This window comes from Stenella coeruleoalba, assembly GCF_951394435.1.
Source record: "Stenella coeruleoalba genome assembly, chromosome: 14".
Lineage (NCBI taxonomy): Eukaryota > Metazoa > Chordata > Mammalia > Artiodactyla > Delphinidae > Stenella > Stenella coeruleoalba.
Window position 1 is genome coordinate 39,567,233 of NC_137160.1, and position 16,828 is coordinate 39,584,060.

Consider the following 16,828-nt stretch of genomic DNA (forward strand, 5'->3'; position numbering starts at 1 on the left):
TTAGAACTGCTTTTGCTGCATGCCACAGGTCTTGGGTTGTCGTGTTTTCACTGTCATTTGTTTCTAGGTATTTTTTTATTTCCTCTTTGATTTCTTCAGTGATCTCTTGGTTATTTAGCAGCACATTGTCTAGCCTCCATGTGTTTGTGGGGGTTTTTACAGTTTTTTTTCCTGTAATTGATTTCTAATCTCATAGCGTTGTGGTCAGAAAAGATACTTGATACGATTTCAATTTTCTTAAATTTTCCGAGGATTGATTTGTGACCCAAGATGTGATCTATCCTGGAGAATGTGCTGTGTGCACTTGAGGAGAAAATGTATTCTACCACTTTTGGGTGGAATGTCTTATAAATATCAATTAAATCTATCTGGTCTATTGTGTCATTTCAAGCTTGTGTTTCCTTACTAGTTTTCTGTCTGGATGATCTGTCTGTTGGTGTAAGTGGGATGTTAAGGTCCCCCACTATTATTGTGTTACTGTCGATTTCCCCTTTTATAGCTGTTAGCACTTTCCTTATGTATTGAGGTGCTCCTATTTTGGGTGCATAAATATTTATAATTGTTATATCTTCTTTTGGATTGATCCCTTGATCATTAGGTAGTGTCCTTCCTTATCTCTTGTAACAGGCTTTATTTTAAAGTTTATTTTATCTGATATGAGTATTGCTACTCCAGCTTTCTTGTGATTCCCGTTTGCATAGAATATCTTTTTCCATCCCCTGACTTTCAGTCTGTATGTGTCCCTAGGTCTGGTCTCTTGTACACAGCATATATATGGGTCTTATTTTTGTATGCATTTAGCCAGTCTGTGTCTTTTGGTTGGAGCATTTAAGTTATTTACATTTGAGGTAATTATCGATATGTATGTTCCTATTACCATTTTCGTAATTGTCTTGGGTTTGTTTTTGTAGGTCTTTTTCTTCTCTTGTATTTCCTGCCTAGAGAAGTTCCTTTAGCATTTGTTGTAAAGTTGGTTTGGTGGTGCTGAATTCTCTTAGCTTTTGCCTATCTGTAAAGCTTTCGATTTCTCTATCAAATCTGAATGAGATCCTTGCTGGGAAGACTAATCTTGGTTGTAGGTTTTTCCCTTTCATCACTTTAAATATGCCCTGCCCCTCCCTCTTGGCTTGCAGAGTTTCTACTGAAAAATCAGCTGATAACCTTATGGGGATTCCCTTATATGTTATTTTTTGCTTTTCCCTTGCTGCTTTTAAAATATTTTTTCTTTGAATTTAATTTTTGTTAGTTTGGTTAATATGTGTCTTGGTGTGTTTCTCCTAGGGTTTATCCTGTATGAGACTCTCTGTGCTTCCTGGACTTGGGTGGCTATTTCCTTTCCCAATTTAGGGAAGTTTTCAACTATAATCTCTTTGAATATTTCCTCAGACTCTTTCTATTTCTCTTCTTCTTCTGGGACCCCTGTTATTTGAATGTTGGTGAGTTTAGTGTTGTCCCAGAGGTCTCTGAGACTGTTTTCCATTCTTTTCATTCTTTTTTCTTTACTCTGCTCCTTGGCAGTTACTTCCACCATTCTATCTTCCAGCTCACTTATTTGTTCTTCTGCCTGTTATAATCCTGTTGATTCCTTCTAGTGTGTTTTTCATTTCAGTTATTGTGTTGTTCATCTCTGTTTGTTCTTTAGTTCTTCTAGGTCTTTGTTAAACATTTCTTGTATTTTCTCAGTCTGTGCCTCCATTCTATTTCCGAGATTTTGGATCATCTTTCCTATCATTACTCTGAACTCTTTTTCAGGTAGTTTGCCTATTTCCTCTTCATTTATTTGGTCTTGTAGGTTTTTAACCTTGCTCCTTCATCTGTAGTATATTTTTTTGTCATCTCATTTTTTTTGATGGGTGAGACTGTGTTCCTGTCTTACTGGTTGTTTGGAATGAGGCTTCCAGCACTGGAGTTTGCAGGCAGTTGGGTAAAGCTGGGTCTTGGTGCACAGATGAGGAACTCTGGGAGACCTGACTCCAAGGAATATTCCCTGGGGTCTGAGGTTGTCTGTTAGTCCAGAGGTTCAGACTCAGTGCTCCCACCACAGGAGCTCAGGCCTGACCCCTGACCTGTGAATCAAGATCCCACAAGTCACGCAGCAAAAAAAAAAAAAAAAAAAAAAAACCAACATGGCGCATAACAATAACAAAGAATAAGAAATAAAATTAGAAAACTAATAGATATATTAGAAACAATAAAGGTATAAATGAAACAACAACTGGAAGAGAAAACAGAACCAAAATAGCAAAAAAAAAAAAAAAAAAGGCCAGAAAAGGCCTTGGCTTAGGCAGGGTGTGGGGCTTAGGCAAGGGTGGGGTTTAGGCAGGGGGCTGGGGCCTATGCTCAGGTCCCACGGGGCCAGAAAAGGCCCAAGTGGGGGGCGGGGCTTAGGCTCAGCGCAGCTGGATGGGGCCCTGGAGTGCTGCCGGCCTCAGAGTGCAGAGTATCAGGGCCAGGACCTCAGCAGGCTCGCCAGGGCCCAAGTGGGTGCGGGAAATGATAGCTACATTCCCCCCCAATCCTCATACCCCCAAGGGTCCGTCCCCATTCACCTCTACTCTTCCTCCCCCATCCTCCAATGCCCCCACACAGCCAGAGGGGGCCCTGGAGGGTGGAAGACAAGGCCCATGACCCCAGCAGGTTCCCTGGGGCCCAAGTGGGCAGGGGAAATGCTAGCTGTGCTCCCCTCCGATCCTCTGAATCCCCGAGGGTCTCTCCGCATCCCTGTTGATCCCCTCACAGTGAGTGGGCCTCTTGAGGCGTGGGAACCCCTCCCCTACCGCCACCCCTCAGGGGTGCCAGTCCCATTCCACCTCCACCTCTCCTCCCCCCTCGCTCCCCCGCCCATGTTCTGCCTTATCTTTTGGGGGTTCCTCCCATACCCTTGGGTGTCGAGGTCCCCCACCAGCATCTGGTAGGTGCCCTAGTTGTGAGGAGACACGGACTCTGCGTCCTCCTACTCCACCATCTTGACTCTGTCTTCCCATGTTATGTTCTGATATAAATTTTAGACCTAAAAATAAGTCTTCACCAGAGCAAATGAAATGCCACTTATGGTGAAATATTATACTTTATTGTTTTTCTGAATTATCAATAAGGTTACAGACACCTAGAAAGGAGTAAGCACACCTCTCATAAAGATCTCAATTTCCTTATGAAATAAAATGACATAATGAAAACTTAAGGGAGGAGAAAATAATAATATAACCACTCAATTCCATATATATCTTTACTACTTACAAGGACCTTTCATATATTTTTGATCCTCACAATCACCTGGTGAGGTAGGCAGGTTTCAGTTTTTCATTCTAATGAGGTATTTTCTCCATAAACACTGAAGAATGCCAAGAAAAGTTTGCTCTTGAACCCTAGTTTCCATGTATTTTAAGAATAAATAAGTTCTTTAAAAGTAGGTTTTCTGACTAACTTTAGTTTCAGAAATTACATTAAACATTTCTTATTTTCATAGTCCATCCTTTACAAAGAAGACAAGAAATTTCTGAAGTCCACCTTTGGATTCTTTTCGGATTCACTCTGACTAAGCAACATTTTTAGTTGAGAGAAGTGTTTCTTTGTTTTGCTCACATTCTTTGAGGAGCAAATGGGTGTTGACTGTCCAGATTTAGCTCTTCTGAAAAGAAACATAAAGCCACACTTAGGTATACTGACAAACAACAGTTCTTCCTTCTTGGCCTAGATACCTGCTACTAGAATCGTTTTCTACTCTTCCATAATTATGGCCATATATGAGCAGTGGCTGTACCCAGCAAAGTCATTCCAATTTTATTTAAAAATCTCCTCACTAAACAGGCTACAGGCAACACTTAGGAGGTATAATGAGGGTTCTGGAAGCTTCTTTCACCACCTGAAAGAGAAAGCTAAAGGCAAAGTGTCATCAGGTCTGAGTTCCTTGTAAGTCTGACACCAAGATTCATGACAGTTCTAAGCAAGGACTTTAAAAACATATTTTTTCTTCACAGCTCAAGACCATTTCTTTCTCAAAAGTGAAGAATATCAACCTACACATATAGGTACCATTCCATTGTATTTTCGCCCCTACAATATAAGCTCCATGGGGCAGACACTTTGTACAACTAACTGTATATTCCAGTGCTTTTTAACAGTGCCAAGCACAGAGGACGCCCTCTAAAAATATCCACTGAATAGATGATTCCCCATCTGGTATGTGTGTATTTATGCCTCGTTCTATTTCCTTCCTTCTAATTGTGTTCATCCCCCCAAACAATATTTGGGGTTTGTCAGTCTCATCCCTTTTCTGACTTCCCATCCATGATAAATGTGAAATAGCTTTCTCTTTCCTGCATATATCTAAGAAGGAGTCTGGTCTAAATGCAATTGAATTATTTTAAATATGCAAAATGTTCTTTTATCTGCACATGTCCAATAAAGTAGAAACTTCCATGATGAATTCCTATTGTACCAAACATCAAAATAACTAGGAATATAGAGAAAACTGGACTTGAAATTTTAAATGTCAAACCCAATATAAAAAAACCTCAATTCAGTAAAAACAAATAATCCAGTTCCTGCTGAATTTTGTTATTGATTTTCAAGAAACTACCAGACTCTTTTGTAACAAAATGTTTAAAAATTCCTTTCACAGTTTCTATGGAGCTAAATTTATTGATTAGCATAGTGAAGAGTGTATTGAGGATTATTAAAAATAAAACATGTGCCCAGTCACACAGTTAACTTAGTATCATTTCACAAATCCCTATTCAGTTAGATTGCCACAGGAATTTCTGATACAGGAACAGCAAGAACAAAGGTTTAGAGCAGGAAAGTAAACTGAGTGCTTCAGTTTTGCTGACACATAAGATGAATTAAGGCAAGTAAGAGAGGCAGACAGATTGGTGCCAGGTAGTGGGGGCTGGAAATCCATGCTGGAGTATTTGTTCCATATGCTACAGAGTGAGGTGCTAAAGCTTCTAATCAGAACTGTGCTTTTGGACTTCCTGGTGGCACGGTGGTTAAGAATCCGCCTGTCGGGGCTTCCCTGGTGGCGCAATGGTTGAGAGTCTGCCTGCCGATGCAGGGGACACGAGTTCGTGCCCTGGTCTAGGAAGATCCCACATGCCGTGGAGCAACTAAGCCCGTGTGCCACAACTACGGAGCCTGCGCTCTAGAGCCCACGTGCCACAACTATTGAGCCCACATGCCACAACTACTGAGCCTGCACTCTACAGCCCATGAGCCACAACTACTGAGCCCATGTGCCACAACTACTGAAGGCCTCATGCCCAGCACCCGTGCTCCGCAACAAGAGGAGCAACCCCGTGAGCCTAGAGCCCATGCTCCAGAACAAGAGAAGCCACTGCAAGGAGAAGCCCACACACCACAACGAAGAGTAGCCCCTGCTCGCCACAACTAGAGAAAGCCTGCATGCAGCAACGAAGACCCAACACGGTGAAAGATAAGTAAACAAATAAATATATAAAAAATAAAAATAAAAAATATCAGACTAAAAGGGCTTGAAACTAGGAGCAGGAAGACTCAGGGAATTATTGTAGTAGTCCTGGCAAAGAGTGAATAATGACCTGAACAGATAGCAGCAGCAGGGAGAAAAAGGAAAGAATAGCTGCAGACACCTTGGAAGCAGGATGGGTAGAAACTGGCGACTAACTGGACCAAGACTGAGCAAGTAGGATTGTCAACTATACTCACCATTTCAGGTCAGAATGTCTAGAAGGGCATGTTCATTTACAGAATAAAGAACTTAGGAGGATGGGCAGGTTTGAGTAGTTACCTGTGGGGACATGTAGGGGTGGGAAATGGATATATTTAATAGGCAGCTGGGAACAGGTCCAGGGAGAGACTGGAACTAGAGGAATACACCTGGAAGTCAGTGCAGTGATGACTTCCTCAACTGCATGGCAATTTCAGGGAGTGTATTAACAGAGAAATTAGAACTCATGGGTTAACACTGGTAATTTAAATAGCTTAATGGATTAATATACCTGAAAATCAATGCTGGGCTCTTGGCTTTGGAACCAGACATATCATGATTTAGTTTTGCAGAACTTAGAGTCTTTCTCTCTGGGGTCTTTAGGCTGAGTTTACTTGCAGGAGTGGTAGGATTGCTCTTCAATGTTGACAGAAAGCTTCTAGTTTTACCATGATGTTTAACTGTTCTGTTGCATGTTTTACAAGTAATCACCTGCCATAAAAAGAAGAAATAGTGGGTCTGATTTCTCTTATAATTTAATCCAATAAACTGCATGCTCATTAAATTCATATACATAAGGGACTAAACCAGGTGCTACAGGGTGAGTAACAAAGGCTGCCCTCAGCAAGCTTGTAAACTAGCAGCAGGAATCAGACAAGACACAAACTTAAAAGAAAATCTTCAATAAAAAGTTAATGGCTAAACATTTGTATATAATTTAAAACACCTTTTTAAAGATGATAAAGTCTTTACTTTCTCAGTTTAAAACCGTGTTCGGCAGGGAATGGAGGAGACTGGGAATGATACCCTTTAACATCTGGAAAGTTGTTCTTTATAACAATAGTAGACATTTAGCATTTTTTTGCAGACAAACTCCAAGCCTTTTCCCAATACAACATGGCAAAATATCACTGAAAATTTAATTGACTCCTTCAAACCTTTATTCTGTAAATACAGGTCTAAAGCAATTTATAAAACCAATCAAATGAATCCTCACATTCTCATACTTCTTCACTTCATTAGCGATAGAGGTTGACTTTCTTTTCAGGATTCATTTTTCAACACATGGTTCATTTTATAGCTAAATGCCTTTCTTCTACATATCTGACTCACAAGGCACAGGATTCAGCCCAGGCCTCAACAAAATTAACATAAACTAGTTTAGCTGAGAAGTACTCTGATGTTCATGAGCAGGTAAAAATGCATTTATAGAGGTCTATTTAGGTTACTTTATGCTTTCTATAAACAATCAATTTTATGACATAGCAAAATTCATTTACCTGTCCAATTATGGTAAACTCCTAAATATGGCAGTTCCAATCTAAGTTATTACCAACTGTAGTCTTGGGCCAGACATAATCTGTCATAATGTCCAGAATGCCCAGCACAGTGCCTGGTAGTAAGCAAGCACTCGAATAGTTGATGAATGTTAACACAAAACATGCAGATAAAGTGTATCTGATACTGGTCTCTATACAGTAAACCAGAGTAATTTGCTTTTGGTTGTTTTATTGCACTTAACATCCCCAATACACAGCATTGTCTGGCATAAGATAGATCCTCAATAAATGTTTGATGAATGAACATAAGATGCACTTACCTTTGTTGGGCATAAACTTAAATACATACTCTGACATGGAGCGGAGGTGACTGAAGAAGTAACACTGGTACCTAATACATAAGGCAAGAGCTTTATGTATACCTAATACATACTGTTGTTCGAAGAAAGGAACCATTAGCTGAAAAAATAATTTAGTGGTAACTGCAGTTCAGGTGAAGTCACACTGGTGAGCTCAAGAAATCCTCAACTTTGTGAAAATAATTGTGCTCAGCAATAAGATCTGGGCAACTGAGAGTTCACGATGTTTGGTTTTAGGTAATTGTGAAAAACAAAAATAAGCTGTACTCTTGATGAAACAGTAATCACTAGAAAGAAGTCCTATGTATATATTTTGACAATCTAAATATACTACTACAAACCTCTGAGTTATATTCAGGCTAATTCTTAACCTCATCTTAAGTGAAAGAAAAGAAAATTCTGGTTTACTTATACATACTGGAATTGAAATCTTACCAATACACTTGTGGAGTCTTTGTACTTTTTCAAAATTTTTGCTTCTTTAAAACTAAGTGTATAATTTCTTGCTTCTCGATTAAGAAGTTTCTGTATTTTGGGTGTCAATTTGGGTTTGGGTTTGAGACGTACTCGAGACTTATCCTGAACCAGCAACTGGAAACAGTATGGACATGTTCCTTCAAAAGTGCTTTTATCATCTAAAATTATACAAATGAAACTCACGAGTCAGCAAACAGAATATTTTGTTACTGTAAACTATCAATATTATAAATGCAAAAGAGTATATTATTTAATACAAGCAAATATACATTTTCCTTAAGCACACTCAAAATATGAGAATTTACAAAAGCATAAATCAGCAATAATTTATTTTATAAAACACTATAATTCTATCCATTCACTCCTTTTAGCAACAGATAGGTAAGTCCCCACCCTTTGCTACATTGTTCATTACTTGCTACCAAGTAAAAAAGGCTGTATTTCTCATCAATTTTACAAACACATTTATCACAAAATAACAAATTATATTGTGACTTTTCTTTTTAAAACAATTAGCACAATTCTGTGGTTGTGAGCTGGGCTTTGTCTGCAGTACAAGGTAACAGGACAACAGACTTGCCCCAGGACCTTTGTGCAGTCAAGAAAGCATTCACTGACCATCTACCATGCTAGGCTGTGGAGACATAAACATGGAAGTAAAGGAGTTGCTACCTTTACAGAACTCACGCTCTTGGGGAGCCCTAAACAAATAAAGATAAGATTGGTAAAAACTGCAACAGAATATGATTAAAACGCCCTGAAAATTATTAAACTCTGCATAGACTAGCCAGAAACACTTCCAACAGGCTTGGAAAAAGTCATCACAGGTGACTGTAAACTCTTATCTGTATTTGGAAATGGCATCTATTATTGGTAACGGGCTTTCAGGTACAAGTACAGTGAAAAAGCAAGCATGGTTATTTCGGGAAAGGTGAGGTGTGAAGGTGATGCTGCTGAAAAGGAAGGTGGGCACACTATCTGTTATTCAATAAATATTTATTGGTGAGCCCTGTGTTAAGTGCTAGGGATAGACAGCACTACAAAAAGCCAAAGACCATGTTCGTAACTTAGCTCTGCCAAATGTAAAATTCATTCATATTTACTGAGTGACAGTTAAGTGCCAAGCACTGTTCTGGGTGTGGGAAATACCACAGAGAACAAAGGACAATTCATGCAGAGAGACAATGAATACAACAATGCCAAATGTTAAGTGCTGGGGAGAAAAAAGAAATACAGGAAAAGGAGAATGGGGCATAGCGATGGAGCTGCTATAATCTTAAATAGGGCAGCCAGTGAAGGCTTTGTGGGGTGACATTTGCAAGAGACCAGAAGGAAGTGAAGGAAGAATCCAAGGAGATATGTGAGGTAAGATTTCCAGGTAGAAGGAAGGGCAGGTGCAAAGGCTGTGAAACAGCACAGGGGCCTGGCAGTGGTTGGAGTTCAGTGAACAAAAGGGAGAGCAGGTCGGAGAGGTAATGCAGACCTATGAAATAGGGCCATGAAGTCCCTTTAAAAGATTTTCACTTTTACTCTGAGATGGGCAGTTATTTCAGAGTTGGTAGCAGAGAAGTGACATGATCTAGCTTAGGTTTCTATTAGGCTCACGTTGGCTGCTGGATTGAGAATGGACTGTAGAAATGCATGGGAGCTATTGCCAATAATCCAGGAGAGAAACTGATGGCTTGGACCACGGTGGTAAGTTGGATGTGGAGAGAAGTGGCTAGATATTGGATATATTTTAAAGCCAGTGGGATTTCTGGCGTACTGGCTTGGGGAGGAAGGCTGTTAGTGAGTCAAGAGTGGCTCCTAGGTTTGGGGGCTAATTCTTAAGGATGGGGTTACCATTTACTGAAATGGGAATAATTGGAGGAGGCGGGTTGTCGTGTTGGGGGATAAAGCTTGAATTTTCGCCTAGCATAATATTCAAAAAAAGTTGTCAACGTATCTGAATGAGTCTAGGATTCGCGGGAGTGGTCTGGACTGGGGATATAAATTTGTAAGTCCTCAGTATGCAGAATTTAAAGGCCATGAGAGTGGATGAAAAACTGTCACCAAGGAATTGAGTGTAGCTAGAAAAAACGTCCAAGGGATGAGTCCTGGGACACTCCAACATTTGTAAGTTGGGGAAATTAGAAGAAACCAGCAAAACAGAAGTACTGGCTAAAGAGGTAGGAGGTGAACTTTGTGATGGTCCGGAAGCCAAGTGAGGAAACTATTTCGAGTAGACTGATCAATGCGTCAAATGCCGCTAATAGGTCAGGCAAGATAAGGCACGTTAAGGAATTTGGATTTTTTTACGAAACTGAGAAGCCTCTCGAGGGGGTTTATTATGGCAGTGGGTCGATCTGATTCTTTTGGATCACCCTGAGCGTTGTGGGGAATGAAGGCGAGCGGGGCAACGACAGCCTGACCCACAACCAACGGGCGTCCTCCCTACCGTGTGACGAACTGTAGGCCCAGCTGCAAAAGAGAAAGAGACTCATAAGGGACAAGGAAACATCCCCTAGCGGCTAGCCTCCCGCTCCCCCTCCCTCCCTCTCTTACAGGAGATAGCGGGCCTGGCCCGGGCAGCTATCTTGTAGTTTCCGCGCCGCAGTCTCAAGGTAGTGCTTCTGCCTCATAGCCACCGCCACCTCTGCACCGCTGAGACCCGGTCACCAAAAGAGACTCCGGAAACCGGATTCCCAACGTGGCGGACTTTGACGTCGGGATAAGAGCTCCCTCCGGAAACAGGTGCCCTAGGCTGAAGGGTTCCGGTGCCTTCGCGTCCGGTCCGGCGCGCAGGCGACCCTCCCCCTGCCGTTGGCCCCGCCCCCCGGGTCCCACCCCGTCCCCGCGGGCGAGGTGGCGATCACCTCAGACGATAGTCTGGGTGGAGCAGCTTGACTGGGCAGGGGTGGCAGCGTCAGGAGCCGAGGGTGCCGCCCGCCTCTCCGTCTTTGTCTGGTAGCCTCCTTTACCATACCCCTGGTTGTCATTTCATCAGCCCCCGTCGCCCTCTAAATTTGCGGGCTGGGGTACAGACTTGGGCCGCGGCGGGCGGAAGCGCGGTCCGCGGGGGGCAGCTGGGAGAAGCGAGGCCTCGAGCTTCCTTCCTAACTTCCGTCAACTGAAATTCATGTGACATAACGTTAACCAATTTTAGGTGAACAACTCAGCGATGTTTAGTACAACGGCAGTGTTGTGCAAACACCACTGTTACTAGTTTGGAAACATTTCTGTCAGCCTACCGGTACCCCATTAGCAGTTACTCCCCATTCTTCCCTCCCTCCCAGCCCCTGGCAACCACTAGTCTGCTTTTTGTTTCTATGGATTTACCTATTCTGGACATATCATATAAATGGAATCATACATGGAATCTCTTGTGTGAGGCTTCTTCCATTTAGTATAATGTTTTTGAGGTTCATCCACTTTGCAGCCTATATCAGAACTTCATATCTTTTTATGGCCGAGTAATATTACGTTGTATGTATGTACCATGTATTGTTTATCCATTCATCCATTGATAGACATGTGAGTTGTTTCTACCTTTTGGCTATTGTGAATAATGCTGCTATGAACTAGAACATGTATTTGCTACTGTATCTGTTTTCTATTCTTTTGGATTTATACCTAGCAGTGAAATTGCTGGGTTATACTGTAATTCCATTTTTAACAAGGATTCCAGTTTCTCCACATCCTCACCAACACTCATTTTCTGGTTTTTTAATTCTAACCATCCTAGTAGTGTGAAGTAGCATCTCTTTGTGGTTTTGATTTGCATTTGTCTAATGGCTAATGATGTTAAGCATCTTTTCATGTGTTGTTGGCAATTTGTATATCTTTGAAGAAATGTCTGTTCCACTTCTTTGCCCATGTTTAAATTGGATTATTTGCCTTTTGTTGTTGAGTTGTTAGAGTTTTTAAAAAATATATTCTGAAAAAAAAAGGAAAAAACAATATATTCTGGATACTAAACCCTTATTTATCCTTCATTTTTAAGTTCAGGAAGGAGTCAAATGATGCAAAAATTTGTAAAGAGAAACTATATATTTACTCCTATATAGACATATTTTAATTTTTCAGAAGAAAAGTTATTACGTCTGCTCTTCCCACCTTTCCATCCTGCTTCTGTGAGGTGATCAACATTAGCAGTTGGGTCTCTTCTCCTTCTATGACCTTACACATGTAAGCACTTGTATGAATGTATAAATATCCCCAATCGCCATCACCACACAAACAACAACAAAAAACCAAGACATACACAAAAACCAAAAACCAAAAATAGAATGTTAGTCCTTTACGATATAACTTGCCTTTTCCCTTAACAACAGGCCACAAACATCTCTCCAGTACACACAGTTCTCACATGTACTTTTTAATAGCTGACAATATTACAAAATGTAATGAACCATAATTTATTTTCCTATTGATGAACATTCAATTTTTTTTCAGTTCTTTGCTAGTTCAACTAGTATACCAGCAAATATCTTGTATATGCTAATGCTTTTTATTTCTTTTGTCTGAATTCCTAAAAGAGAAATCACTGAGTGGAATGATATCCATATTTTAATTTGCTAGAGCATTCAAAAAAGGTTGTAGCAATTCACACTCCCAGCATCAATATGTGAGAGAACTGGGTCAAACTGGATGAGTGAAAAGGCGAAGGTCTTTAGTTCACTTAAATACCAGTGAGATAAAGCCTCTATTCATTTATTTCTTGATGGTTTGCATTTTCTTTTGTGAAAAGAAATCGTCACTGGGCTGTTTATCAATTTCTAGGAATCTTTGTATTTTGGTGAAATTCATCCTCTGCTTGTCATTTATGATGCAATGTTTCCTCACTTAACTCTTATCCTTGGCAAGGTTTATAGCATTTTTGCCACACAAGATTTTGTATGTGGTCAAAATGGGCACGATTGGGTCTGGGTTTTCTGTATAGTGTTAAAGGGCCTCGTTTATGCTGAAGCTAGACAACTGACTATTCATCCAAATGTTTTTCTCATACTTTTCTAGTTTGGTTTCTTCCATATACATCTCTTTTTTTTTAAATAAATTTATTTATTTATTTTTGGCTGCGCTGGGTCTTCGTTACTGCGTGTGGGCTTTCTCTAGTTGCGGCGAGCAGGGGCTACTCTTCGTTGCAGTGCACGGTCTTCTCAGTGTGGTGGCATCTCTTGTTGCCGAGCACAGGTTCTAGGTGCACGGACCTCAGTAGTTGTGGCATGTGGGCTCAGTAGTTGTGGCTCATGGCCTCTAGAGCGCAGGCTCAGTAGTCGTGGGGCTTAGTTGCTCCATGACTGTGGTATCCTCCTGGACCAGGGCTTGAACCCATGTACCCTACATTGGCAGATGGATTCTCAACCACTGCGCCTCCAGGGAAATCTCTCTTCCATGTACATCTTTAAACCGTATGAAATGTATTTTCACTTAAGTATGAGGTAGAACATATAACTGGAATTTTTTCCAGATGCACAGCAAGTTATGCAAAGATCCCTTACTAGCTAAACTAGTCTTTTTCTACTGGAATTGAAGTTTAAAAAAATATGCACTGAACACTGCATATGTGCCAGGCACTTTTTAAAGTGTCTTGTATTAATTCACGTCATCCTCACAACCCCGTGGCATAGGTGAAATGTCAGCTTATCTATATAAGTTTTTTTAAAATAAAGTTGCATCTGCTTCTAGATTTTTTTTGTTTCACTAGCCGGTAAAGCAGAAGAGGAGAAACGCACTGTATACACATGTGTACATACTCCCCTGGCCCCCAGCACACTTTCCTTCAGCTATTTCCTTCTATCTGCTCTGAACACCGCACTCCTATAACCAGATGCCTCGTCAGCACCACTACTTGCATCACAACTTATTTTCTCAGATGCCGTGGGGCCCAGATAGCACCCTTGGCTTCCCCCACCAAAGAGCCATTGCTGCTGCTGCTTCCCACCCCTTGTAGCCACTCCACCCACAAGCTCTGCGGGCTCCCAATCAGAGGCAGATCACGACTCTGCCCACTTCTCCTCACACCTTGGCCATCCTCTCTTCTTTTGCCTGCATCCCTACCTTGGCTCCTACATTCTTTTCCTGCTTCCTTTCTCCCAGTCCATTCTTCACAGGGCAGACAAAGTGACATTCTTAAAATGTAAATCATTTGGGGGGACATGGAGTGTCCTCTGCAAGCTCCTCGTTGCACTTGGAACACAAGCTCCTTGCCCTGCTCTCCAGGGCCCCATGTGGCTGGTCACTGCCCCACCGCAGACCTCACCTTGTCTCACCTACCTATACTCATACTGCTCCTGTCTTGCCAGCCTTCTCTCTGTCACTCAACATATCCTGCTCAGACCCACCCCAGGGCCTTGGCTTTGAATGAGGATCCTTTCCATGGCTACTTTTCCTCCTCATTCATCTTGGCTCAAATATCACTCTCTCAGAGAGGCGTTCCTTGACCACCCAATAAAGAACTGCTCCTGGCCCACCCACCAAGTCACTCTCTGCCATAACTAGTTTTTATTGTCATAGTAACCTCACTATCTGAAATTGCCTTATTCATTCATGGTTTGCCTGTTCTCCTCCTGTTATCCTCCTGAATGCCTTGGCAACAGGACGTGGTCTGTCCTTTTTGTTGCTCTTTACGTGGACCCCAGCCCAGGGCCTGGCAACAGAGCAGGGGCTCAATAAGGAGTTGCAAAATCATACTGGAAGGAAAGGAAGTTGAAGGGGTTGAAAATAAAACTAGATTGGCCATGAGTTGACAGTTGTTGGCAGTGAGTTTGTTATGTTTATTTATTTATTTTAAACTTTTTATTATGAAAAATCTCAAACATATACAAAATAATCACCATAATGTAATGAACCTTCATATATACACCACACAGCAACTCTCAGCATCCTGGCATTCTTGTTTCATCTCTAACTCTCCCTAATCCCCTTCAATTATAATAACAATTGTAAACATTTTTAAGGAAAAATGTACCTATGTTGAAATGTACAAATCTTAAATGTACAATTTAAAAAGTGACTATACTCCTATCAAGATATAGAACATTTCCAACCCCCTGGAAGAGGAACTACACTCTATCAAGATTTTCCTCATCCCGTAAGTCCCTGTAGTGATCTTTCCCAGTCACCTGCCCCTCAAAGAGGCACCACTTTTCTTCTCCTTCTCTTCCTCCTCTTCCTCCTCTTCCCCCTCCTTCTTCTTCTTCTTCTCCTTCTCCTTCTCCTTCTCCTTCTTCTTCTTCTTTCTTCTTCTCCTCCTTCTTCTTTTTCTTCTATCATATATTAGTTTCACCTGTCCAGAATTTCATACAAGTGGAATCATATGATATACACTTTTCACATAAATTAGTTATGACTTTCTAGAAGTTCACATTAATGGATTGAAATAGTATGTACTTCTTTTACTGTTTTTATTGCTGGGTGGCATTCCATTTTATGGTTATACTACATTTTGTTTATTCATTCACCTGTTGAACATTTGGACTGTTTCCAGTTTCTGTCTATTTTAAATAGAGCTGTGATTAACATTGTTACACAAGTCTTTTTGTAACCTATATTTTCACTTTTCTTGAGTAAATAATAGTAGAATTTCTTGGTCAAATGAGCATGTTTAACTTTATAAGAAATGGGCAAATATTTTTCCAAGGTATTTGGATCACTTTGGATTCTCATCAAGAATGTATGAGAGTTCCAGTTGCTCCACATTTTTGCTAATATTTGGTGTTGTCAGTCTTTTAACTTTTGAACAATTGTAATGGTATGGAGTGATATCTCTTTGTGGTTTCAGTATTCACTTGACTGGTGAATAATGATATTGAGCACTTTTTCGTGTGCTTATTGGCCATTTGTGTGACTTCCATTGTGAAGTGTCTATTCAAGTCTTTTGCCCATTTAAAAAATTGTGTTTGTTTTTATTATCAAATTGTAGGAGTTTATTTTATTTTATTTTATTTCATTTCATTTCATTTTGCCACACCACGTGGCTTATGGAATCTTAGTTCCCTGACCAGGGATTAAACCTGGGCCCTTGGCAGTGAGTGTGTGGAGTCCTAACCACTGGACCACCAGGGAATTTCCCATTATATATTCTTTTTTTTTTTTTAATTATTTATTTATTTATTTTTGGCTGTGTTGGGTCTTCGTTTCTGTGCAAGGGCTTTCTCTAGTTGCGGCAAGCGGGGGCCACTCTTAATCGTGGTGCGTGGGCCTCTCACTGTCGCGGCCTCTCTTGTTGCAGAGCACAGGCTCCAGATGTGCAGGCTCAGTAGTTATGGCTCACGGGCCCAGTTGCTCCGTGGCATGTGGGATCTTCCCAGACCAGGGATCGAACACATGTCCCCTGCATTGGCAGGCAGATTCTCAACCACTGCGCCACCAGGGAAGTCCCCCCCATTATATATTTTTAATAAAAGTCTTGACTACCCATTTTCTTAATGGTGTCTTTTGATGAGCAGAAGTTTTAATTTTGATGAAATCTAATTTGTTAATTTTTGTTATTTTTCTTGTATGGTTATTGCTCATCTAGCCTCAGATTGTAAGATATTCTCCTATATTGTCTTCTAAAAGCTTGGTAATTTTGTTTTTATGTTTAGGTCAATGAGATATCTCAAATTAATTTTTGTGTGGTGTGAGGGCAGGGTGTTAGTAGTTCCAGCAACATTTGTTGTAGAGACTAGCTTTTCGCCATTGAATTTATCTAACACCTTTGTCAAAACCAGTTGATCACTTAACTGTGGGTCTATTTCTGGACTTTCTAGTCTGTTGTATGGATCTATTTGTCTACCCTTATGTAGATACCATACTGTCTTAATTACTATGATTTTGTAATAAACCTTGAAGTCAGGTAGTGTAAGTGCTCCAGCTTTGTTCTACTTTCCCAAGATTGCTTTGGCTATTCCAGATCCTTTGCCTTTACATATGCATTTTAGAATTTTCCTGCCAATTTCTAAAAGGAGCCTATTGACATTGAATTGTAGGGAGACCACTGTGGGGAGAATTGACAGCTAAAAAATGTTGAATTTAAATCCATAAATGTAGTATATATCTCCATTTAT

The 16,828-nt window shown here is 40.8% G+C and overlaps 1 protein-coding gene across 3 annotated transcripts; it reads right to left on the minus strand.

The window, feature by feature from the left end:
* Nucleotides 1–3,048: 3,048 nt before the first annotated feature.
* On the minus strand, nt 3,049–10,760 carry RMP24 (ribonuclease MRP subunit p24). Of its 3 annotated transcripts, none has more exons than XM_079942992.1 (5): nt 10,344–10,760; nt 10,237–10,277; nt 7,758–7,957; nt 5,976–6,175; nt 3,049–3,625 (listed from the first exon to the last, which is right to left on the minus strand). In XM_079942992.1, exons 1-5 carry the CDS (start codon nt 10,418–10,420, stop codon nt 3,475–3,477), a joined length of 669 nt encoding a protein of 222 aa, XP_079799118.1. In that variant the 5' UTR covers nt 10,421–10,760; the 3' UTR covers nt 3,049–3,474. The 3 variants fall into 3 exon arrangements, with proteins under 3 accessions (XP_079799118.1, XP_079799117.1, XP_079799119.1); XM_079942991.1 differs by having other exon boundaries at nt 3,049–3,628; nt 10,344–10,683; XM_079942993.1 differs by having other exon boundaries at nt 3,049–3,628; nt 10,237–10,259; nt 10,344–10,679.
* Between the last annotated feature and the right edge of the window lie 6,068 nt (nt 10,761–16,828).

Coding starts and splice junctions, on each gene's coding strand:
- RMP24 (XM_079942991.1), bottom strand. CDS start 10,420: ATGAGGCAGAAGCACTACCTTGAGACTGCGGCGCGGAAACTACAAGAT. Junction 6,176..7,757: donor AAGACTCCACAAGTGTATTG/GTAAGATTTCAA, acceptor TTTTTATGGCAG/GTGATTACTTGTAAAACATG. Junction 3,629..5,975: donor AGCCCAGCATTGATTTTCAG/GTATATTAATCC, acceptor GTTTCTTTTCAG/AAGAGCTAAATCTGGACAGT.